This window comes from Myotis daubentonii, chromosome 3 (assembly GCF_963259705.1).
Source record: "Myotis daubentonii chromosome 3, mMyoDau2.1, whole genome shotgun sequence".
NCBI lineage: Eukaryota > Metazoa > Chordata > Mammalia > Chiroptera > Vespertilionidae > Myotis > Myotis daubentonii.
In genome coordinates, this window is record NC_081842.1 from 106,750,109 (window position 1) to 106,776,301 (window position 26,193).

Sequence of the window (26,193 nt, forward strand, 5' to 3'; positions counted from 1 at the left end):
AGAGCGATGAGCAGATAGACTTGGATCCTTTCCTCACAGAGCTCTTCCACCTTCTGTCAAGTGTTTGGTTTGCCCACAAGTCCCAGAAATAATCCATTTTCTAAAATCTTCTCATTTTTTGAAAAAATAATATCAATTCCAGTCTTTTTAAAAGGACCCTTTAGAAAATGTTATAAATTGAACACATTTTTAAACGTAGGTTCACCAAATTTGCACGAAGGGAAAAGCAGGTGCTAATTTCTGGTCTTAATGAGATCACCAAAGTATGAAGAACTATTCCATTTCAAGGTCCATTCAGCTATTTTTTTAAGCAAAGAGAGTGTCATGGAAGTTATGCTGTGATTATAATATCTAAATTATAATGTGTTCCGTAATGTGATTCCCAGAAACAACAGAGATTATATAATAACACAATGTTGTTATATACATCCTGAATTAAAAGAGCAACAAACAGGCCGTGTATAATAGTACGGACTCTAATTGTCTTCCTGAAAATGCTAGAGTTCCCGTTGTTCTTTCATAGCGGCAGTTCTGGCAGCTGAGCCTGTGATGAAGTGTTTCAAGAAGGGAGGCTCCCAAAAATGTGACAGTGGGTTTCTAGAACCCTTTGGCACAGGCATTTTTCTATGAAGGTGAATAATTCAGCGTTCTGCCTCTAAAGCCTCAGCCTTTGGGCAGAGAGAGGCGCTGATCTGCATGGGAATAACTGTTTTAATGTTAGGATTTCAAAAGGTCTTTATTTTTTCATTAGTTTCTAGTCACCCCACCTTTTATAATTAAAACAATCCAATCTTCCATTTTTCTGGAATCCCTGGAACGCACACTTATATCAAGCAGGACACCCTTGGAAAAGGTTATTGTCATTTGTTTCTCTTTGAAGTATATTCCAGGGAGGCAGGAGCCATGGCAGAGGCCGTCCTCAGCCCCGGACTGGCCGCAGAGGCCCTCACCTGTTGTGGAGTTGCTCACTCTGCTGTTGATTTATTCTGAGGGTGAGCTGCAGGCCCTGGGGAGCTGGAGGGGAGGAGGTCTGGGGTTTGCTTCCTCCTACTGACAAATCAGTGTTTTCACACCTTCACCCTCCAGCTCTTTAATCACCACCCTCTCCCCCAGCTGTTAGGAGAGGGTGTTGTTGTCTTTTTAAATATATTTTTATTGATTTCAGAGAGGAAGGGAGAGGGAGAGAGAGATAGAAACATCAATGAAGAGAGAGAATCACCAATTTGCCGCCTCCTGCACGCCCCCACTGAGGACCGAGCCCACCACCTGGGCATGTGCCCTTGACTGGAATCAAACCCGGGACCTTTCAGTCTGAAGGTTGAGCCAAACAGGCCAGGGCTAGGAGAGGGTGTTTTTAAACCTACATATAATTATTCATTTCAGGGAGCTAGATGGATGACCACAACCTCAACCAAAAACTCCGAGAGAGAGTCTCAAAGCCTTCACTTTGCAGCAATCTTTCCACTCCAGCCTGGGTCTAGAGACAAAGTAAAGTTGTGGTGGAGGAAGGAAGGAGTGGATTACCAGAAGCAGCTTTCCAGATCTTTCTGAAACTGGCCTTTAAAATCTGAAAGTATAACTTTGCTTGATGTGTTGTGTTTTCCTAGGACACTAGCTCCACCCATATATACATTGAAAAAGAACGTAGAACCATGCAGTTCAATCACTTTCCCAATTCAGGACAGTTAACTGTGTTCAAGAGTTAAATGGGCTGTTTCAATAAATCCTCCTCTAAACTGTCTGAGGGGTGGGGGTCGGTATTTCCATATCAGAGCTGGGAAAACGGGCCCAGAGCAATGAAATACCCTGTTCCAGTCTCACAGCCAGTAGGTGAAAGGGCCAAAAATTTGAGGTCTGCCAACCTCAGCCCTCGGCTTTCCTCTGTCTGCCACACTGTTGGCGTGGTGGCCATGAGAACAGACTCTGGAGCCAGATTGTGGGAAAGTTGCTTAACTTCTCAGTGCCTCAGTTTCCTCATCTGCCATATGGAGACAGCTGGATAGTCCTGAGGATGAAATGAAATAGTTTGTTAAAGTGCTCAGAACAGTGCTTCACACATTGGGAGCCATTCGCAGGTATTAGCTAATATTCCTGCCTCTAAAAACATTTACTACTATGGGTTATTCATTCTGTTGGCTGCCCTACAGTACTAGCTTCTTTATAAACATGCTTCTAAATTTTTATAACATCCCAGAAAAGTGAGTCAGATGAATAAACTATCAAGAAAGGTTAAGAATTTAGTCCCAGACATTATAGCTGGGGAGTAGCTGAGCTGGGACTTGAACTCCAATCTTTTTTATGCGAAAAACACTTTTTCCCTGTGCCAAGCTCAGGACATGCCTAATAGCACTGAGCCTTTCACAACTGCTTGAGAATTGCAGTGTCCAGTACCCCAGAGAATGCAGAACAGCTAGTTCCACCCCAGAATGGACTGATAATTAGAAAGTCCTTCATCATATTGGCCTCAAATTTGGGTAGAAGGGATCTTCCTGCTCCCATGTAATGTTTCCTTGATAGTTTGAGAGCCAAAGTGTGCCCCTCAAATCTTTCCTCTGGTTAAATAGTCTCCTACTTCTTCATAGGACATTTCATCCAGACCCCTCCCATCTTAATTTTCTTTTCTGGTCAGTCTTTGTAAAGACCTCAGCAAAGTGTAGAATAGATACCTGGATACAGCCTTGACAAGGTGGGCAGGTTGGTTGAAATGCCCAAGGGAACAGTGCTAACCTGCTACTTGAGATGGAAGCTGGGTTTGGACCAAGGAGATATCAGGGACATGGACTCCACCAGGCTTGTCTCTTGTCCATCATTATTTGTATAGCCTGTTTCGCCCTCTGGAATGCTCCATGAGGTAGGGCACTGTCTGTATTTGCTGCTGTGCCTCTGCTTCTGAGAACAGTATCTGGCACCTGCTAGTCTCCATAGTACTTAAATAAATGAATGAATGAATGAATGAATGAATGAATGAATAAAGGAATACAGGAATGACGGAATTGTTGTGGGGATTGAGAGTCAGCTGACTTGGATTTTGAGTTGGGCTAAGTGGTGTGGGCCTTCAGAGAAAGCTTGAAGTTAGTAGGAAGAGCTGCTTTGGGGCTTGATGAGGAGTGTTTTGGGAGACATGAGGTTTCAGACCCCTGCTGGATGTGTTTGTTTAGGAGTTCAGGGCTGGGAGAAAGGGAAGGTAGCTTGCTGTAGCTATGGTAGTCAGGGAAGGCATCCTGGAAAAGGTGGTGTAATGGAACCTCTAAGGCAGCAGTCGCCAACCGGTGCTCCATGGACCACTGGTGGCCTGTTAGGTCTGAAAGGTTGGTGACCGCTGCTCTAAGGGTGGGTGAGATCTGGCTAAATGAAGGGAGACCCAAAGTACGGAGGAGTCTAGGATACTGAAGACTTGTTTGGGAGAACAGGGTGGGTGGGGGTGGAGGGGATACTGTGTAGGGGTCTGTGAATAGACCTGTTGAACTGGAGTGGAAGTGGGAGATGAGAGACAGACCAGGGGGCTTGGATGTGCCTCCAGCTTAGCATTTCTTCTGCCTCAACTAGAGGAAGCTGAGGACGGAGCACAGGGTTGGTTATGGCAGCTGCACCATCAATTCTCTGAGTTGGAGTCCTGAGTCATGTCCTGGACCAGCTTTGATCAACTGTCCCCTGTTTCCACATCAGTTTACATAGTCCAGTGCCCCCATCTTCTATCTTTGCTTCAGCTGTTCCAGTTCCAACAGTCTTCACTGTCTGCTGCTTCTTGGTCAGTGTTTGCCTCTTGGTTCTGCCTACACAGGGCCATGGGTATCAAGGCAGCTAGAAGCATACTGAATCTGGGGTTGAATTTTATACCTAAACTTAGTTGTTTATTAAATCCTTCCTTGTTTGGATGGAGATGTGTTCATGAGGTTTGCCCTTATATTTAAAAAACTAGGATTTCATGCTGCTTTTTTTCTCCTTCCATTCATGAGCAGTAGTAGAAAAATACTGTCATTCAAAAAAAAGGTGATACTTTTAGAAATTCTAAATATAGAACTATCCTATCTAATAAAAGAGAACATGGTAATTAGCCGTACTTCCGCTACCCTTCCCATTGGCTAATCAGGGAGATATGCAAATTAACTGCCAACCAAGATGGCGGCAGGCAGCCAGGAAGCTTGAAGCGAACATGAGGCTTGCTTGCTTCAGTGACGGAGGACTCCAACGTTCCCCGCCTGCTGCTGCAGGCCTCTGAGCTTGCAGTTTGAAACATTGTTACAAATATAGAAGCTAAACAAAACCCCAGAAACCTGCTTTCAGCCAGACGGGATCTCAGAGCTGGAGTTGAAACAGTGTTTCTATTATAGAACCCAAACAAACCAGATACCTGCTTTCAGCAGCGGAGGCCTCAGAGTTGGAGCCAAGCCTCAGAGCTAAAGCTGGCCCAGTGCTGGGGTCCAACCCCAGCAGGTCCAGGGGTCCCCAAAGGTGTGGACGGAGTCGGCGAAGAAGGAATGACACAGAGAGAGCATTGAGTTCATCAGCAGCCTAGCCAGGATCTCTAGCCAAGTTCTGGTCAGGATCTCCAGTGAAGTTCTGGTTAGGATCTACAGCCAGGTTCTGTGTCCATGTTCTCTTGCTAGGTTCTCCAGCCTGGTTCTCCAGGTTCTCCAGCCAGGTTCTGTAGCCATGTTCCCTCGCTAGGTTCCCCAGCCAGGTTCTGTCCAGGTTCTCCAGGTGGGTTCTCTTGACTGGTTCTGTTGCCAGGTTCTGTAGGTTCTCCAGCCAGGTTCTGTAGCCAGGTTCTGTCTAGGTTCTCTAGCCAAGTTCTGTTTCGGTTCTCTCACTAGGTTCTCCAGCCAGGTTCGGTCGCCAGGTTCTTCAGGTTCTCTTGCCATGTCCTATACAGGTTCTGTAGCCAGGTTCTGTCTCTAGGATCTTCAGCCAGGTTCTCTCTCTAGGTTCTGTTGCCAGTTTCCATCCAGGATCTTTTGCCATGTTCTGTCTCTGGGTTCTGTGTCCAGTTTCTGTCCAGGATCTTTTGCCATGTTCTCTCCAGCGAAGTTCTTCTGTCTCTAGGTTCTGTGTAGGTTCTTTGTCTAGATTCTGTGTCCTGTTGTCTTGTTACATCTGTATTTATACCAGTTGATTCCAATCCTATCAATCTCTATTCCAAAGGTTAGGGCGTTTCTTATCTCCATTCCAGGGAGTAAAGATTATGTAGCTTAAGCATGATTGTTCATAGTTAGAGTGATTAATTACCCGCCTGGCACTTAGTTAAGGGGTTTTATTCCCTCCCTAACTTCAGGGGAAAATCCCTACCCGGGGAAACAACCTTTCTCAGACAGGTGACCTTGGTTAAAACACATAGTGCCAAGAAGGTGAGCAAACATATTAAGAACAGTATGCCATATATGCCATGTCCCTTGAAACAGCAAGGATGGACTGGCTTCCGGCAGCCCAGAATTAAAAAAAAGAGAGAGAAAAAGGAGCAGTTGGGAGCTTCAGTCACCTGCCAGCCTGAAAACAGCCCTCAGCCCTTCCCCCAGACTGGCCAGGCACCCCAGTGGGGACCCCCACCCTGAAAGGTGTGTGACCAGCTGCAAACAGCTATCATCCCCTCATCCAGGCTGGCCAGGCACCCCAGTGGGGACCCCCACCCTGATCCAGGACACCCTTCAGGGCAAACCAGCCGGCCCCCACCCGTGCACCAGGCCTCTATCCTATATAGTAAAAGGGTAATATGCCTCCCAGCACCAGGATCAGTGGAGCTGTGTGGCCTCCCGGCACCAGGATCAGCGTGACAGGGGGCAGCGCCCAAACCCCCTGATCACCCTACGGCTCTGTGTGTGACAGGCAGCCTTGCCCCAACCCCCTGATCAGCCCTGCTCTGTGTGTGACAGGGTGTGGTGCCCCCCCGCCCCCCCCCCCCCACGGGCCCTGCCCTGAGTGTGACAGGGTGCGGCACTCCAACCCCCCTGATCCGCCCTGTTCTGTGTGTGACGGGGTGGTGCCCTAACTCCCCTATCGACCCTACTCTGTGCGTGACAGGGAGGAGCTCCCCAACCCCCTGATGGGCCCTGCTCTGTGCTTGACAGGGGGGAGCTTCCCAACCCCCTGATCGCCCTGCTCTGTGCGTGACAGGGTGTGGAGCCACAACCCCCCTGATGGGCCCTGCTCTGTGAGTGACAGGGGGTAACGCCCCAACCCCCTTATTGGCCCTGCTCTGTGTGTGACGGGGTGGCACCGCAACCTCCCCATCGACCCTGCCTTGAGTGTGACAGGGGGCGGTGCCCCAACCCCCCAATCAGCCCTACCCTGATTGTGACTGAGGGTGGAATCACAAGCTCCCGATCCGCCCTGCTCTGTGCATGACAGGGGGCGGCACCCCAACTCCCTAATCAGCCCTGCTCTGAGCCCGACTAGGGGCTGCATCTAGGGATTGGGCCTGCCCTCTGCCACCCGGGAGCAGGCCTAAACCAGCGGGTCGTTATCTCCCGAGGGGTCCCACACTGCGAGAGGGCACAGGCCGGGCTGAGGGACCCTCCCTCCCCACCGAGTGCACAAAGTTTTGTGCACTGGGCCTGTAGTCCTATATAATAAAAGGGTAATATGCAAATTGACCCTAACAGCAGAGCCATTGGGAATGACTGGTCACTATGACACACACTGACCACCAGGGGGTAGATGCTCAATGCAGGAGCTGCCCCCTGGTGGTCAGTGCGCTCCCACAGGGGGAGCTCTGCTCAGCCACAAGCCAGGCTGATGGTTGCCAGCACAGTGGTGGTGGTGGGAGCCTCTCCCGCCTCCTCAGCAATGCTAAGGATGTCCAACTGCAGCTTAAGCCTGCTCCCCGCTGGTAAGTGGACATTCCCCGAGGGCTCCAGGGCTGCCAGAGGGATGTCTGACTGCCAGCTTAGGCCTGATTCCCTGGGGAACGGGCCTAAGCCAGTAGGTGGACATCCCCTGAGGGGTCCTAGACTGTGAGAGGGCACAGGCCGGGCTGAAGGAACCCCCCCCCCACCCCGATTGCACAAATTTTTGTGCACCGGTCCTCTAGTTATATTATAAAATATAATTAAGTGAACTGAAAATTCTCACCATTCTCCATTTATATTAAAAACTAATTTAACCCTGGCCAGTGTGGCTCAGTTGGTTGGAGCATCATACCTTATACCGAAAGGTCGTGGGTTTGATTCTTGGTCAGGGCACATACTCAGATTTCCTGTTCCATCCCCAGTGGGGTGGGTACAAGAGGCAACTGATTGATGTTTCTCTTTTACATCAATGTTTCTCTCTCTCTCTCTCTCTCTCTCTCTCTCTCTCTCTCTCTCTCTCCCTCCCTCCTTCCCTCCTTCCCTTTCTCCCCTTCATCTCTCTCTAAGATCAATAAAAACATGTCCTTGGGTGAGGATTTAAAAACAAACAAACACCCACACACACACTAATTTTATGTTATACAAAAAGGTTTTAAAAAAAGAAATTGTTTTCTTAGTCTTGCTCACGCATCATGATGAACTTCACACTTTAATCCTTCAGGGTGGAAGTTGACCAGGAAGAAGTGTCAGACACTCAGGCCACACAATAGTGTGACCTTTAAGATTTTTTATTTTGTTTTCAGGATTGGAATATAGAACATGAGATGATAATAATAACAGTTAACATTGATTAGGTGAGCTCATGTTCTATGAGCCTTACATATGTAACCTCACTTTATCATCACAGCAGCTCTATTGGGCAGATGCTGTTGTTATCCCCACTCTGCAAAAGAGGATCACAGGAGTTAAAGAATTGTCTGAGAGATGTCAGGGCCAGAATTCAAATCAAAGCATCTAGCCCTGGAATCCCTGCTCCTGACCACTTTGCCCTCCTGTTCACTCTCTATGTTTGGAGCAAGGAGGAGTGTAGTGGCATTATCACATGAGGATGAAGTTTGTGCCTGGTTAGTAAGCAGTGTATACTATAGGCTGTTATTGCTCTCATATTTGTGGTTGAAGGTGAGAATTGAATGTTCTTAGTTTATTTTTTATTACTAATTACAGTTTAAAATATCTTCATTTGAATTCCAATAATGTTTTTTACTTATGCATTGAGCAAATGTTTATCATGTACCTACTATATGCCTAGCTGCTGTAGGTAGTGGGGACATAGGAGTGAACCTGACAAAACCTTTCCCTCTTGAGCTAATGGGAAAGACAGCCAACAAATATATAAGTTGCTATGGAGAAATTTTCATGCAATCTTTGAGGAGATGGCATTTGTAGGAAATAAACATTAGTGAGGGAGTGAACTTTGGGAATATCTGAGGAGCATGTTCCAAGCAGAGGGAACAGTTGGTGCAGATGCTGGAAGTGGGAGAGGCAGCAGGGAGGGGATGTGTAAGGGGATGTGTCGGAGATAAAGGAGGAAAGTGGACAGGGCTGTCCTGCAGGGCTTTGTCATGTTCACTCCTATGTCCCCACTGCCTGCAACAGCTGGGATATAGTAGGTACTCGATAAATATTTGCTCAATGAATAAGTGAAGAACATGTGGGTGGGTTTCTAGTAGGGGCCAGCATGATCTTCGGGTTGGCTGCTGTGTGGAATAATCTTGGAGAAAGTGTTGCCCCTTATGATAACTTTCCAACTCAGACTAGCCTAATTTATATTTCAAAGTTATGGCCTGGCCATGTAGCTCAGTTGGTAGGAGTGTCATCCCATGCACCAAAAGGTTTCAGGTTTGCTTCCTGGTCAGGGCACAAACCTAAGTTGCAGGTTGAATCCCGGTTAGGCGGTGTTTGGGAGGCAACAGATCATGTGTCTTTCTCACATCAACATTTCTCTCTCTCTCTTTCTCTTTCTCTCTCATTAATAAAAGCATATCCTCAAGTGAGGAATATAAAAATAAAGTTATTCAGATGCATTTAACACCCTTTCTGTATTCTCTCATTTGTTAATCATTTGAAGGTGGAAAATGATACTGTGAGTCCCCTGCAGACAGAACATAGCCTTGTGCTTATGATGACCTGAGAGTCAAGTCTTTCAAGTAGAGAAACAGTGCTGCTGGAGAATGGAGCTTTGGTTATCTTTAATTTAAAATAGATGAAACAAATGTGAAATGGCACAGTGAACCTCTTTCCCCATTATAGTACAGGTTCTTTCAGCTTTGATTATTATACACATGCATGGGTGGGGTCCCTACACCTGGTAGGAGATCAGGGCCAATTGGGGTTGTCTCACCCAGTCCTGATAGGGACCGGGGGAAGGGAGGGTAGGGAGGGCTGCGGGAGGTTGGCTACTGGTGCTGGGGAGATTGGCTGGCCGAGGGAAGTTGGTTGTGGGAGCACACTGACCACCAGGGCGCAGCTCCTGCATTGAGCATCTGCCCCTTGGTGGTCAGTGTGCATCATAGTGACTGGTCGATGGGTCTTTTTGCTCATTTGGTTGTAACAGTCGCTTAGGCTTTTATATATATAGATAGATAGATAGATAGATAGATAGATAGATAGATAGATAGATATAGATAGTTCTTTTGAATTTTATTTACATATTTAGCCACATACAGGCATTAAAAAAAAGTTCTATATTGTATTTATGTGAAATATGCCAGGAGTAATTTAAATGAGGAAGAAAGCTTATACCTGGTATCTGGTATTTTTTCTTATAATGTAAACATTTTCACATTATATCATTATAAATGATAAATAATTCATATGCTTTATGTATCTAATATGGATTTTTTTTTATTCCATGAAACTCCCAAAATGATTCTTATGTTTGTATTCAGACTACCTAAAATTACAAACTCAAACAGTATTCTTAAAACATGGTGATAGCCCTAGCTGGTTTGGCTCAATAGATAGAGCGTTGGCCTGTGGACTGAAGGATTCCAAGTTCGATTCCGGTCAAGGGCACATGCCAGGATTTCGGGCTTGATCCCCAGTAGGGGGCATGCAGGAGGCAACTGATCAATGATTCTCTCTCATCATTGATGTTTCTATCCTTCTCTCCCTCTCCCTTCCTCTCTGAAATCAATAAAATACATTAAAAAATAATAAAAGGGCATCAGTTCGGGGCTAAACCCCACATTTATTAGTGTATGAATGTGCATGAGGGGTTGGTGGGTTCTAGGCTCCTCACACCAGGTTCAGTCCCTGTTGGTCACCGCTATGAGGCCTTCGGGTAAGCTTTGGTTGGGAAATAAGGTTTCCAATGCACACTGCTTGCCATGTAAGGACCAGCAGACTTTTCTATATTTATTCAGAGGCATTTCCAAGATTTGGATTATGGATTAAAATCAACTTTTTAAAAAATCTCCTTTCTTTTTGTTTGCTTGCTTTTTATGGATTAACTGAATAAAATCTGTGTTAGTTAAGTATTCTGATTATTTGCAAGCTAAATGAGCAAAAGTGAACCAGGAGCCCTTCCTAGCTAGGGCATTAATTTCAGTGTATGTTAGCAATGCAATTTCTTATCAGTCAGCCTCACTGTATGTGAGAAACATGTCACCATAACTCCTAGTAACAGTGCAGTGAACTCTAGTAACTGAAAATTTTTATAGCCGATGACTTCACTAGACTTGTCTAGACAGCAGTTACTCTGTGAAATCATAGCATATTAGGGCTGGAACAGATCTAATAAAGATATTGTAACTTACATGGCCTAAATATTCTCTTTGCCATTGTAGCCATAGGGTGGGGGTTTATGGGACAGTGAGACCAATGTTGTTAGCCTGGAAAGTGGGCAACTGATAGGCATAAGTATGGAAAGGGCCTAGCCTTGGTTTTGGATGAAGTATAAACATGCAAAACTATTCTCTGGAATTTGAAAGAAATTTGATGTCTGATTATGTTTGTCAAAATGGGAGAGACTCCCTGGAGGTTATACCTAGAGAAAATAATTGCAGTCAAATCCATAATCTTTGGGTTGACTCTCTTGGCAAAGTAATATTAGCTTTTTTAAAAAATAATGCTAGCATTCTGATTTTTGCTAATGAAATGCAGATGCTCTCAAACATTCATTCAGCAGAGGGATTTGGACTAGGTCTGCATGTTTCCCTAACCTTCAGCCATTTTAGTCCTTGACAAAATAATTAGTCTATAGAACAACTGATTGAAAAGTTTTTAACTGATTGTTTTGCTTTCCTGGCTACTGACATAAAAGTGCCAGCTATGATTTAATGTAGAGCTTGAACTCTGTAATCCCACAGTTTTACTGGCCAGTGCCTGGCAAAGACCAGAATGTACCTGCTAGTGCAGAGGAGTCCAATGGCTTTGATTGATGGAGATTTGGTCTGAATCCCTAGGATAAAAATAGCCTTGTCTCTGGGCATTTAAGCAATTGGATGGATGGGACATTACTAAGTGTCCCGAGAAGAAATATTAGCTGAGCTTCTCATTAACTTTGTGAATGTGAGGAAGTGTCTTTCGCCTGTAAGACTTTCTTCAGAGAAAGAACACTGACGATTTCCTGATGATTTTGACTTATTAGCAATTAATGTAAAGTGCTTTGTATTTGGTGAAATGTTTTCATGTGAAGTATACTTTGCTCTGATCCTGAGACTGAGGGAATAACTCTTGTCTCTCCCTCTGACTGGCATATTTGTGCAGGAAGCTGCCCTCTGTAGACAGCTCCCCATGGAAGCCGAGACTCTGGCCACGGTTCAGGCTGCTGTTAACCCCCCAACCATGACTCCAGACATGAGATCCATCACTAATAATAGCTCAGATCCTTTCCTCAATGGGTAAGTGAATATTCGGGACCACTTATTTTTGCTTACTTTATTTTGTGATCTAGAGTATGGTGGGTGTTTGTTTGTGTGGGAAAAGGTGGGGAGCTTGGAGGTTAGAGTGAGGATAGAGGTAGCAAGTAGTGGCAGAAAAAATAAAAGCAGAGGAAGTTAACTACTTTTCTTTTTTTAATCTCAAATTTAAAAATTGGTGATATGACATGGACTGAAACCCTTGTCAATAATTTTAAAATGGGGATGAACTTATTTCAATGGGATGGTGTTACACAGTAATTATTTGGAAAAATCTTGTGGTTTAATGTAGCTACTGGGGGTGGGGGAGTGGGGGAAGCATGCCATGTGACAAATAGAGAACATAACAGTTAAGAAATGATGTTTATGGTGAAATGTGAGTAAGGTCTGTAGCTCAGTTAATAGTGTTATATGATGTCAGTTTCCTGGTTTTGATCCTTGTCCTTGTCCTGTGGTTACGTAAGTGTCCTTGGGGAAGCAGGGGGAGAGTGCACGGGGGTCTGTTCCTTTTGCATCTTCTATGTGATTCTAAAATTATTTCACAATAAAATTAATTTTAAAAAGATGATGTTTTAAAATAGGAAACATAAGAACAGACAGAAAAGATAATTTAGTCAGGAATATCTTCATGAACAGAAGTAGTTACCTTTAGTTTCTTAAACTCAAATAAAGGGCAGGGTTCTATTTCCTGTGCCTTTTTTGTCCTTTCAGAGGATTCTGGCAAACAAATACAATTATGAATGCTATTAAAAACAGAGAGAGGTGAAAACAAACAGTAGCTAAAATAATGAAGGAAAGTTTTTAAAGTGTTGATTTTAAAGTATTTCAAATGTTCAGAAAAGTATAAAGAATAATGTGAGATTCACCATGTACCACAAATCCAGATTTCCCATATTTTTATAGATTTATTTTTTGAAATAAGCATTACAGTTAATATTTAAACTCATTCCTACCACTGCACATTCATCACACATGCTTTTATGCTTCTGGTTGCCTGATAATGTGTGCATCCCTAAGCAGCGTTCAACACTGTTTTCTATTTTTTTTTAATTTATATAATGCTATTATACTTGATATGTAGACTAGTGTTCAAAATACCGTTTTAAGATGAAAAGGAAATCAACCAATTTACTATGAACAGCCAATTTTATTTGCTTACAATTTATTAATTTCATGGACATTGGGTATATGTTTCAAAAAAATTAAAAGGAGCTACAAATTGTGCCTTTCTTCATTACCTGGAAAGTTGGGCCAAATGACAGAACTACACTAGGTTAGGGTTTTCATGACTATATTTTAATTTGGAGATTTTTTTAGTGGGTTCATCTTTTTTTTTCTTTTAAATATATTTTATTGATTTTTTACAGAGGGGAAAGGAGAGGGATAGAGAGTTAGAAACATTGATGAGAGAGAAACATCGATCAGCTGCCTCCCGCACATCTCCCACTGGGGATGTGCCCCCAACCAAGGTACGTGCCCTTGACCAGAATCGAACCTGGGACCCTTCAGTCCGCAGGCCGTCGCTCTATCCACTGAGCCAAACCCATCAGGGCTAGTGGGTTCATCTTGACATTCCTCCACTTTTGCTCTCCAGCGGGCCATATCATTCGAGGGAGCAGAGCACCGACAGCGGCCTGGGGCTAGGATGCTACAGTGTCCCCACCACCCCGGAGGACTTCCTCAGCAACGTGGATGAGATGGACACAGGTAAGAGCAAAGCCTGCAAGTACATGCAATGAGTTTGCATTTTTTTAAAAAATTATATCTTTATTGTTCAGATTATTACAGTTGTTCCTCTTTTTTCCCCCCCATAGCTCCCCTCCACCCGGTTCCCACCCCATCCTCTGCCCTTAGCCCCCCCACCCCACTGTCCTCATCCATAGGTATACAATTTTTGTCCGGTCTCTTCCTGCACCCCCACACCCCTTTCCCCCCCAAGAATAGTCAGTCCACTCCCTTTCTATGCCCCTGATTCTATTATATTCACCTTTTATTCTGTTCATCAGATTATTAAATGACTTGATTTTTAGATTCACTTGTTGATAGATGTGTATTTGTTGTTCATAATTTGTATCTTTACCTTTTTCTTCTTCTTCCTCTTCTTAAAGGATATCTTTCAGCATTTCATATAATATTCATTTGGCAGTGATGAACTCCTTTAGTTTTTTCTTATCTGTGAAGCTCTTTATCTGACCTTAAATTCTGAATGATAGCTTTGCTGGATAAAGTAATCTTGGTTGTAGGTTCTTGGCATTCATCACTTTGAATATTTCTTGCCACTCCCTTCTGGCCTGCAAAGTTTCTGTTGAGAAATCAGCTGACAGTCGCATGGATACTCCCTTGTAGGTAACTGACTGTATTTCTCTTGCTGCTTTTAAGATTCTCTCTTTGTCTTTTGCTCTTGGCATTTTAATTATGATGTGTCTTGGTGTAGTCCTCTTTGGATTCCTTTTGTTTGGGGTTCTCTGCGCTTCCTGGACTTGTAAGTCTATTTCTTTCACCAGGTAGGGGAAGTTTTCTGTCATTATTTATTCAAACAGGTTTTCAATATCTTGCTCTCTCTTTTCTTCTGGCACCCCCATAATTCGGATGTTGGTATGCTTGAAGTTGTCCCAGAGGCTCCTTACACTATCTTCATATTTTTGGATTGTTTTTTCTTTTTGTTTTTCCGGTTGGGTGTTTTTTGCTTGTTCATATTTCAAATCTTTGACTTCATTCTTGCGATCCTCTAGTCTGCTGTTGGAACTCTGTGTAATATTTTTTATTTCAGTCAGTGTATGCTTAATTTCTAGTTGGTCCTTTTTCATATCCTCGAGTATCTCACTAGATTTCTTGAGGGTCTCACTAAATTTATCGGCTGTTTCTAGAAAATTCTTGAAAAACCTTATAATTGTGGTTTTGAACTCTATATCCAGTCGTTTGCTTTCCTCCATTTCTGTCATTTGTGACCTGTGTCTTTGTCTCCACATTTTGGCTGCTTCCCTGTGTTTATAGAGTGGCTTTGTGTGCTAGGTGACCTATAGGGCCCAGTGGCTAAGCCTCCCCAATTACCTGAGGTGGACACTCTTGGTGCACCCCTTTGTGGGCTGTGTGCACAGTCTTATTGTAGTTAAGTCTTGATTGTTGTAGGTATCACTGGGAGGAATTGACCTCCAGGCCAATTGGCTGTGAGAATCAGCTGTGGTTATGGTGGGAGAACTTCTGTGCTGGAGACACCCTTCTGGGGCAAAACTTGCCTCAGTGGGGCTTTGGTGCTCACTGAGTCTGCACCCTGAGTGTGTCCCTTATGGATCTGAGGAGTTGTAATCTGGATGGTCCCACTCTGACCACTGGGTACACTGGCTCTTGGATCTCTAAGGAGGTGCTAATTTAGCCTCTGCCTGAGGCTACCAGCAGGAGCTATGGAGAGATCTGCAGATTCCTTTTCTTTGGTTGGGGTTTGGAGGTGCCTAGATGAGGCCCAGCTTTGAAGAAATGCAAGCTTCTGTGGGGCCTTGGGCCTTCTTTTGGAAGTTATGGGTCTCTCTGACCCAGCTGCAGTTTGTTAGGTAATTTTCAGATTGCAAAGGGCCAGGCCTTTCATATGCAAAATCCTCTGTGCACAGCTTGGGTGGGACGGGGTCTCAGGGGATCAACAGGGCTGAGCAAGCAACTATGGCTGCTCCTCAGTCCTACCCTAAGAGGCCCCGCGTCTCAGTGTCCTGGCGATAATTGCTGCAAGTACCTCTGAGAGAAAGCTTCCCTCAAGTTCCAACCGATGCCAGACAGTCCAGTTTCTCCCCGTATGAGTTTTGGTCCCCAGAGACTCACCCAGAACTGGAGTTCAGAGCATTCGGGAGCTTGAGACGCCCTCCCGATTGAAAAAGACGACCGCATCCTCAGTTGCCAGCCCTTTCCGCATGTGCCTCCGTACCTCTTCACTTTACTTCCGCACCTCCTCTGAGTCTCAGTGTGCTTTTCTCTTTCCTTCTAGTTGTAGAATTTCCACTCAGCCAGCCTTCCTGTGGTTCTGGATGATGTCTGTTTTGTCTTTTAGTTGTATTTTTGAAGTGGTTGTGCGAGGCAGCAATTTCAGGTATTTACCTATGCAGCCATCATGGTTTCTCTGGAGTTTGCATTTTTAAATCATCTTTATAGTCCATTCTGGAATCCAACCAGAAACAATCTCAACAAAGCACTTTTTAAAAAATATTTTTAATTTTTTTTTAATTGATTTCAGAGAGAGGAAGAGAGAGGGAGAGAGGGATAGAAACATCAATGATGAGAGAGAATCATTGATGGGCTGCCTCCTGCACACCCTCTACTGTGGGTGGGGCCCGCATCCTGGGCAGGTGCCCTGACTGGAAATCAAACCGTGACCTCCTGGTTCATGGGTTGATGCTCAATCACTGAGCCACGCTGGCTGGGCCCCAAGCACTCTTAGTAAACTCTAGTCCCTCCCCCATAGTTTATATAAATATAGTTTTGTATATGGCACAAGATTTTCAATTCTGCCTTTTCTTTTTTTTTTTTTTTTTGCTTGTCCTTGCTTCACATAGCCCTTTCCTCACCATCATATCAGGACACCGCTGTCTGCTTGTCATTCTTACACAGTGAAATAGTGATGTGTTTGGTCCTTAGTTATAATAAACTAAAGGCATGTTGCACGAAAAGATTCATGCAATAAGCTTTCCCTTCCCCTGCCTGCTGGCACCAGTTGTCCTCCGGCACCTGGGACCCAGGCCTTCGGTCTGGCTGGAGCCGCCTTCAGTCTACGCTGCTCCGGCCTGAGCTGCCTTCAAGCCTTCCCTGCTCTGGCCGGAGCCGCCTTCAGTCTTCGCTCCACCGCTTCGCAACTACATATGCAAATTAACTGCCATCTTTGTTGGCGGTTAATTTGCATATCTCACTGATTAGCCAATGGGAGGCGTAGCAAAGGTACGGTCAATTACCAAGTTTGTCTATTATTAGATAGGATAAGTCACTTTCTCTCTTGAGAAAGTACTGGTTTATAGTTCCACCAGCACTGCATTTGGAGGGCAGTTGACTGTGGGCTTTGGACAGATAAGCAACTCAGAATATTCTAAATTGTCAGCTCCAAATCCCAACATGGTACAGTGTCCTTCCTCCCTCAGCAATTAAAATGAAGAGTTGGGTGACTTCACCCTGGTCGCCAACCTGCAGACCAGTCCTCTGCTGGCTTCCTGGTTACCTCTCCCTTCCTCCTCTACTCAAGGAGTAAGGCCTTCAATTGCAGAAACCAAATTTGGACTTATTAGCCAAATCTAGACTTAATTATCAAAGTCCTAAACTCCCAGAGATATTCTAGAACCAAAAATAAAAGATAGCAGAGGTGTCCACTATTTGGAGTTTTTATGCAGGTTTCTCCTTTATTCTGATGGCTGACAGAAAATTAATTCTTTTGTGGTGAAAATAATTGGTTTTCCCACTGCTGGTGTCCACAGTGCCTGTATTTGTCACATTCTGCTTCTCGAAGCCTGCTCTTCCCATCTGACTCTGAATTATCGGTCAGCCAAGAGACAGACTTGCCAGGAGTGTGGGCGCTGGGGCACTGCCCAGGTCTCCCGCAGGCATCATGTGCATGTTTAGAGGGTTGCGTAGCTGTATTGTGAGGAGTCATACAGGAATAGTTTTACCTATTTGTTTTGTTATATTTTAATTTGTTACTTCAGCTTTCTCCCTCCTAGCTTGTCTTCCTCTCTCTCTTTCTTCATCTCTCTCTCCTTTTTGGTGTGAGATTTATTTGCCCTCTTTGGAGTGGCTCCTTCCTATGTTTAATAATTGTTTGCTTCATCTTTTAAACACTGGGAAGCCAGCACAGATAAAGCAAAATTACATAAGAAAAGACTAAGGAGTCCCAAATCTAAGCTTGTCATTTTTTTTTTTTTTTAAAAAAAAGGTGAATTCTATTCTATGGCTTTTTAAAATAGAGAATGTTTTAAAGCAAAATGTGGAATTAAGTGGTGTCCTGAAAGAGCAGTCTTTGCAGACAGGCAACTGAAGTTGAGTCTTGCTTCCCACTTCCTGCCATTGACTTTGGGTGAGTGCCGTCAGTTTCCTCGCCTGTGAAGTGGGACCCCTGTGCTCACTTCTTAGAGCTATGAGGAATCATGAGACCACAGAGCTTGGTCTCCTTCTAAGAAGGCTAAGGGAAGGTTCCAAAGGAACTTGATAAATGGTAGGGCTCCAGGGTACCCTGGTTAGGTGATTGTCAGCCCACTGACTTGTGAGTCACTTCTCTGAAGGCTTTATAGGAAATGGGGGTAAGCCCTCTCAAGGAGAGGAATGTAATTACCCATAACAAGATGAGGGGAGGCTGAAGGTGTGTGGAGCTCCAGTGTAGCTAGAAAAGCCAGTTAGGTCCACTGACCACATGCAGAATGGGAGTGAGCCAGCTGAGTACTCCCCTTGTGAAAGGCACACAAAACCACAGCTGAACATATAGAGCAAAGCCTGGGAGGTAACTAATCCTTCCAGAATATTTTAAAATAATCACACCCTTCTAAGAACTGCCTGCTTTTTGTCTCCCACTTTTTAAGTGGATAAAACTGCAAAAACCAAAAAGATTACAATGAGATTGCAAAGTTGTTCCAAAGAGAGATAATTTAAAATTGTTAACCTCAACAAAGAACCTTAACTAGTCTCCTCATGCCTTCCATGTCTGAGGAGAAAGGGTGAGGTGAATTATTTAAAACAGACAGTTTTTAGTTGGCTAAAACAGTGTATTCTGGAGTTATTAGAAAGTTAAAATGGGAAATCAATAGGGATAAAGGATTCTAACTGGCAATGAAAAAAAAAGAGATCAGCACCTTAGATCATTCTTCAAGGCAGATAACTTTTTTTAACCTCACTTCCAATCTGTTATACTCTAGTGGCAGAAAAAGTTATTTTGGATTTTCTTTTCTATTTTGATGTTTTTCACTACATGGTTTAACTTGATTTAATTTTTCATTGTATTTTGCAATGAAAATCCTGTAAAATATTGCCAAGAAGCATTGGTATTTTATGAGTGGTAGAAAAGTCATGAAACTTTGCTATCACCCCAATAAAGTTGGATTATGTTTCCCTCATTACTAGGAAGGATATAATTTTTCTCCCTGGAAAATATTTAATTCATATGCTTAAAATGAATTTTCTGCAGTTTTAGTCAGAATAGTGAATTTCTATGCAAAGACTACTGCACTTTATGACACAAAAGCTAATGTAATGAGTTTCATAAAAAAGATGCTGTGGTGGGATCGATGTTCCTCAATCTTTGAGGTATATTGTATTCCTTCAGAAAATTGTTTGGGGCCATATACATTAACTAGTTGTTCTAATATTCTGTAATCAATGGTGATTGAGTTCTAAGTATTTTCTTTCTTTAAGCACAATTGACAAACATTTATTGTATTTTCGTATGTATATGAGTTTGTGGGAATGGTGCCCAGAGCCGTGGGTGCTTTACTCCATTTTGTGAAAATGGTGCTATAATACCAACTTCATATGGGTAAACAGGGCCAGACATCTCATATACAACAAGTTACATATATTTAAGGCCACACAGTTAAAAAGGTCTATGGACACAAGGTCAGTACATTTTCTCCTACACTGTCATATCTAATAAAAGAGAAACATGGTAATTAGCCATACCTCCGCTACCCTTCCCATTGGCTAATCAGAGCAATATGCAAATTAACTGCCAGTCAAGAAGGCGGCCAGCAGCCAGGCAGCTTGAAGCGAACATGAGGCTTGCTTGCTTCAGTGATGGAGGAAGCCAACGTTCCCCGCCTGCCGCTGCTGGCCTCTGAGCTTGCAGTTTGAAACATTGTTACAAATATAGAAGTTAAACAAAACCCCAGAAACCTGCTTTCAGCCAGCCAGGATCTCAGAACTGGAGTTGAAAGAGTGTTTCGATTATAGAACCCAAACAAACCAGATACCTGCTTTCAGCAGCCGAGGCCTCAGAGCTGGAGCCAAGCCTCAGAGCTAAAGCTGGCCCAGAATAAAATAAAAGAAAAGAAAAAAAGGAGCATTTGGGAGCTTCAGTCACTCACCAGCCTGAAAACATCCCTCAGCCCCTCACCCAGACTGGCCAGGCACCCCAGTGGGGACCCCCACCCTGAAGGGGGTGTGACCAGCTGCAAACAGCCATCATCCCCTCACCCAGGCTGTCCAGGTACCCAAGCGGGACCCCCACCCTGATCCAGGACACCCTTCAGGGCAAACCAGCCGGCCCCCACCCATGTACCAGGCCTCTATCCTATATAGTAAAAGGGTAATATGCCTCCCAGCACCAGGATCAGCGGAGCCGCGAGGCCTCCCGGCACCGGGATCAGCATGACAGGGGGCAGCACCCAAACCCCCTGATCACACTGCAGCTCTGTGTGTGACAGGGGGTGGGGCCACAACCTCCCTATCCTCCCTGCTCTGTTCGTGACAGGGGAAGGTGCCCCAACCCCCTGATGAGCCCTGCTCTGTGCCTGATAGGGGGGAGCTCCCCAACCCCCTGATTGCCCTGCGGCTCTGTGTGTGACAGGCTGTGGCGCCCCACGGGCCCTGCTCTGTATGTGACAGGGTAGAGCCATAACCTCCCCATCGGCCCTGCCCTGAGTGTGACAGTGGTGGCACCCCAACCCCCTTATCGGCCCTGCTCTGTGGGTGATGGGGTAGAGCCATAACCTCCCCATTGGCCCTGCCTTGAGTGTGACAGGGTCCGGCACCCCAACCCCCTGATCCGCCCTGCTCTGTGTGTGACAGGGGGCGGTGCCCCAACTCCCCTATCAGCCCTACTCTGTGAGTGACAGGGGGGAGCTCCCCAACCCCCTGATCGGCCCTGCTCTGTGCGTGATGGGGGGAGCTCCCCAACCCCCTGATCAACCCTGCTCTGTGCGTGACAGGATACGGAGCCCCAACCCCCCTGATGGGCCCTGCTCTGTGAGAGACAGGGGGTGGCGCTGCAACCTCCCCATCGACCCTGCCTTGAGTGTGACGGGGCGGTTCCCAACCCCTTAATTGGCCCTGCCCTGAGAGTGACTGAGGATGGCATTGCAACCTCCCGATCCGCCCTGCTCTGTGCATGACAGGGGCCTGAGCCCCAACTCCCAATCGGCCCTGCTCTGAGCCCGACCAGGGGCTGTACCTAGGGATTGGGCCTGCCTTCTGCCACCCAGGATCAGGCCTAAGCCAGCAGGTCGTTATCTCCCAAGGGGTCCCAGACTGCGAAAGGGCACAGGCCGGGCTGAGGGACCCACTCCTCCCCCCCCCCCGATTGCACAAATTTTTGTGCACCGGGCCTCTAGTCTATATATATAAAGAGGTAATATGCGAGTGTCTCAGTCATGACCAGTCTACAGGATGCACACGCACAGGGGATGGGGGCGGGGACTTGTGCCACCTGGACATGAGGCTGCAGCTGGGGGCGGCCCCCCTGGCCGAGGCGCGTGCAGGCCTGCAGAACTGTCCAGCCTGGAAGGGGCGTCAGGATGGGGGCAGGGCCTCTCCTGCGCCGGGGTCTGAAGGCGCGTAGAGGAGGGGAGAGCACAAAGGCAGTTAGGGGGTTTAGGCCAGTAGGGGAGAGCAGATAGGTAGTTAGGGCAATCAAGCCAGGAGGGCAGTGCATATAGGAAGTTAGGGGGATCAGGCCAGGAGGGGAGAGCAGATAGGCAGTTAGGGGGATCAGACAAGGAGGGGTGAGCAGTTAGGGGGATCAGGCAGGCAGGCAGGTGAGCGCTTAGGAGCCAGTGGTTCTGGATTGTGAGAGGGATCCCAGATTGGAGAGGATGCAGGCCAGGCTGAGGGACCCTCTCACTCCTACCCCTCCCCACCGCCCCACCCCCATCACGTGCACGAATTTCGTGCACCTGGCCAGTAGTTATTCGTAAAGAACATGGATTCCTCATGGCACACCCCAGACACTTAATTTTATTCTAGAACAGCATTTTCTCAACTGTCTCTATAAACTCTAGTTTATTAGGACCAAGTTCTGCCAAAGTTGGATTAGGTGATTACATGTGCTTAGGTAAGGGTGGCTTAAACAAAATAAAGCAGACTTCTTTATTGCAAGACATCTCAGAACCTTTCTGAGCTCACAGACATTGTGACTCGCCTGCATTGTGAGAAAGGCAGATGGTGTGGGGGGTGGAGTGGAGGGAGGGGCATGGTCTGCAGAACCCACTTTATAAAATGCTTTGACATTGATCCCTAGTGCCACCAATGAAGACAGCCTTTTAATAACACTGTTAAAAGAAACTCCTCACTATTATCTTTGAACATAGAGGGAGGATATGGGTACATATAAGCTTGCAATTAAATCCTGAGATTATAGCCCTGTGATAAGGCATTTCTTAACAGGCAGGGCCTCTCGACTCTTTCACAAAACAGCTCTTCATGCCACTGTCTCGGGAAGGCACAGGTCAGACCCCCAGGGCCTTCACCTGTGCCTCCCCTGTCTCCCAGGACTTGTCCCTCTGGACATGTCTACCCAGGACAGTTGCAGATTCCCCTGGCACCTCTGCATCTCCTAGGAGTGAGCATCACCAGCTCAGTGTCAGTGTGGTAGCTGAAATTTTGCTCAGAGATGAAATATTTTATACCCATAGCAACGAAATCTGTTTCCGTATAGGCATAGCACAGGTGAAGACGTGAGTTATGTTAACATTTGAACTGCCCCTCTTTCAAGAACCTGAAAAAGGAGTGAACATGGTTTCTTCTCATTCTGTTGCAGGGGAGAACGCAGGGCAGGCACCCATGAACATCAATCCTCAGCAGACCCGTTTCCCTGATTTTCTGGACTGTCTCCCAGGAACCAATGTGGACCTCGGAACTCTGGAATCTGAAGATCTGATCCCCCTCTTCAATGATGTAGAGTCTGCTCTGAACAAAAGCGAGCCCTTTCTGACCTGGCTGTAGTCAGTATATTGTAACCTGTGTGCAGCCATGACCTGACATTTCCTGGGCCTCTTGGGAAAAGCGATGGAGCAGAGCAAGTCTGCAGGTGAACCGCTTTCTGCCCCCATGACTCATGCTCCCTCCTTTCCATGTGGCCAGTTTAATCATTGCCTGGATTTGATTGATAGTAAACTAAGTTAAACATAAATAAATATTCTATTTTTGTTTTCTGCAAGCCTGCATTCCTGTGGTGGGTTATGCAGAATTGCGTTCCTGTAGCCCCATGACTAAGCTTTATGGGTGTTAATTGAAATTTTTACAACAATTGATTATAAACCATAAAAAGTTGACCACAGGCAGTGATTTCTGACAGGTGGCTTGGTCCAGGAAATGTATACAAAATCAGACCTGATTTACAGTTTTAAAGCTATTGATGACAATAGTACCAAATGCTTTAAATATTTACCTGAACTTTGAAAATCATCATATAGATAGTAAAATTTTGCTGTATGGAATACCATGTAGTGCTGAATCCATCCTGGTTCTGATGATTCTTATTACTCTGTATTTACAAAGGCACACACAGTCCTCTTGTAGTTTATGCTCCATCATTTTGGGCATAGCATCTGCATAGCTAGTCCTTCCAGTGGGAGAGTGGCGGCAGCATGCCGTAGTCTCTATGCTGCGGATCTTATGAATGACACCCGTTTGCTACTAATTATGAGCATTTATTAAACAAAACATTTAAAATTACAAGTTATATTTTTTAAAAATTACTGCTTAGAAATTGATGTTTATTTTATGAAGCACTATATTTTGTAGCTGATGACAAAGGGCAGGCAAATATTTTTGATGAATCAGTGGCAACTGCATTTTTGTCTTTTGAAATTGTTCTGAAAACATCAGGACACATAGCTTTCAGTCCAATGGCACACACAGCAAGCTGTTGCTTTTTAAATTCTGAAGCCTTGTCAGTTTTGCTTTTAAGATTTCAAGTTTTAAAATAGTCTTATCTATGAAACTGTTTGAAGGATGAAGCAGATCTCTGACTGACATTTAAAAATATGTCCTCTAGATGGTGTGTGGTGGAGGCATATGTTTCTGAATTCAGTAAAAGTGATTCCTAAGTATATTATCCTAATCCTTTTGTTACAGTTGATATAAAAAGGCATGAACTATGTACTCAATACCTCTTATGTAACCAAAAAATGTTTTTTTATTAGCTTTTAAGGACTGAGAGAGTGCATTGGGTTCACCTGGCATGCACTCTGTCTGCCAATGAAGTCCTCAACTGTTTAGTGTTTTCAACTGACGTTATTTATAATATATGAATTTAATATCTTTTTTTAAAAGACAATAATTGAAGTCTCTGGGAGGAACCTTTCAATTCCCAAGGGGACTTATTCGTTTGGGATCGTAAATGAGATCCTTTTGATCTATCAGAATATAGATGGGCAGAGTACCTTTTATCTTGTTGGAAAGAAGGCACGTGGAAAGGTCAGAGATTAAGTAGTAAAGTTATGGAATATAGTGAAAGGATACCAGTTGTGAAATGAAAATAGACAAGTTATAGTACCCCAAAAGCAAGACAGGCAGAAGGTATGAACAGTGCACTCCCAAAACAAAATAACAATTTCCAACTACAAACTTTATACCAAAAGACTGTTGTAGAAGAAAAGAAGGCTTTCGTGCACTTTATGTGGCGGGGGCGGGGCAGGGATGGAGCCCTGTCTATGCTGATGCTGAACAGCAGGTGGACAGGGCATGAGTCTGCTGTGCTTCCTACACAACGCAGTGATTTCTTTTTCCTGAAGGACCCGTGATTTAAGTTCCTTTTATTTCTTCTCTCTCCAAGTCTCCGAGAGAGATGGGGGTGATGTTTATGTTGCTACTAAATTGAAGGAAGCACTATTTCTTTTTCTCTTGTGTTAGCAATAATTGCAAAAAGAGTTGTACATTCTAAGAGAAAAAAAACAAAAACAAAAAAACAAGGGACCTAACAAAACTGAGCAGTGTTACTGTATTTTTAAAAAATATTTTTATAGACTCATTTTCAGGTTATTAAGTGTAAAAGAAACAGATACCCCTCTTTTTTTCCTAAAGTAATTAAAACATCGATGATTTGTATTATCAATTTTTAGAAATAATTTCCTAATAAGCTGTGGCATTAGAAAATACTAGAATTTTTTTAAGTGAAATTAGTTGAAACATTTGTTAATGAATATAACAAACATTTTTTTTCAGAATTAAACATGGACTCTGACTATGTGCTTACTAATAGATAAAGCCAGATATAATTTTTTGTGTTTGTTTTTAAGGCCATAAAATATGGCTTTTATTAAAGAACACAAAAGCTAGAAATCTATGTAAGAACAGCTTTTTAAAGGCTACTTCCTATTATTATGAGTGTTAAAACCCCTGCAGAATCATGATAAGGTGCTATTTATATTGTTTTTCTTATTAGAAAACAACCACCAGGATATCTAGTCTTTTTAGTTCTACATCCATCAACTTCAACATTTCATTCAGTAGTTTTGCCATAGAAAAGGCATATTAAAATTGAAATAGGAAAGTAATTTCATGTATCTTTCTTTCTAGGTACCCCCCCCCCCATTAAACACATTTTCTTGAAGTAAATACATTGTTAAAACCTATTTGCAACTCCATTCAATCTAGTAATTCTTAGTGTTTCACCTTAGTATTAGGATGTGAAATGCCATCTCTTTCACTGATTACACAGACTACCAGAAGCACGTAAAACAGGAAAAAAAGACAGTATGCCAAGGGGCTATTCCCAGTTTAGCAGAAAAGCTCTCAGTAGAAGAAGGTGATCTGAGTGATAGGAGTATAGGAGTGTTGCTAATTACGAGTTGTTTTCTCATGATATAATTAGGAAGTAACTTCTGAAAGTACAACTTCTATGAAAAAAATAAATTATAGATTAGTTTAATTGGGAAAATGGACCATTGACAGAGACTGTTTCCCTAACACACTACATCATTTCTGTGCTAGTACTTTAACTTTTTACAAATTTTATTTCTACATTTTATAATGTGTTTAATTTTAATTTAGAATGCTATGTGTACAGAGTATGCAGCCAAATCAGGCAGATCAAACCATTTTACCTGGACTTTGGTACTAGTTTTTACTTCTCTGATTCTGTAAAAGAAAAATAAATACAATTGAGTTTCCATATGGAGCCTTTGTCTTTTTATTATTTGTGTGTGTTCCTTTTCCTGAGGGCTTTGGGTGGTACTAAACTAAAGAGAGGCTTATGCAACCCTCCTGGCAGAGAATGAAAGAAAGAAAATTTTGTAGGCAAACATTTTTTTGGCTCAAATGCTTGTTTTTCAATATTCTAAATATCCTTTATTTGAAGTGACCCTCTGGGATTTTTAAAGACTGTGCATATGTATTGTGTGTATACTTTAAAACTTCTACTGTCCTTCCAGCACCCTCACAGATTTGACAGACATCAGAAGTATAGGAATTCAGTTTTTCTTCTATTGTTAACAGTATGGTATACCTCCTGTGATCATTCACTCTGTGCACTGGGACTGTGTTTTCTCTGCTTGTTGAGTCCCTTGACTCTCACTGCCATGATCCTTTTGTCACTGCAC

The 26,193-nt window shown here is 44.1% G+C and overlaps 1 protein-coding gene across 5 annotated transcripts in view; it reads left to right on the plus strand.

The window, feature by feature from the left end:
* The window catches only part of WWTR1 (WW domain containing transcription regulator 1), a 179,604-nt gene extending 155,040 nt beyond the window's left edge, over positions 1-24,564 (plus strand). For 2 of the 5 annotated variants that reach the window (XM_059688161.1, XM_059688160.1), the window contains exons 5-7: positions 11,553-11,686; positions 13,299-13,411; positions 22,410-24,564. In XM_059688161.1, the coding sequence (XP_059544144.1) occupies positions 11,553-11,686; positions 13,299-13,411; positions 22,410-22,594 (432 nt within the window). In that variant the 3' untranslated portion in view covers positions 22,595-24,564. Of the gene's footprint in view, positions 1-11,552; positions 11,687-13,298; positions 13,444-16,242; positions 16,622-22,409 lie in introns of all 5 variants that reach the window. The other 3 variants (XR_009451884.1, XM_059688162.1, XM_059688163.1) reach the window with 3 other exon arrangements.
* Positions 24,565-26,193: the final 1,629 nt, after the last annotated feature.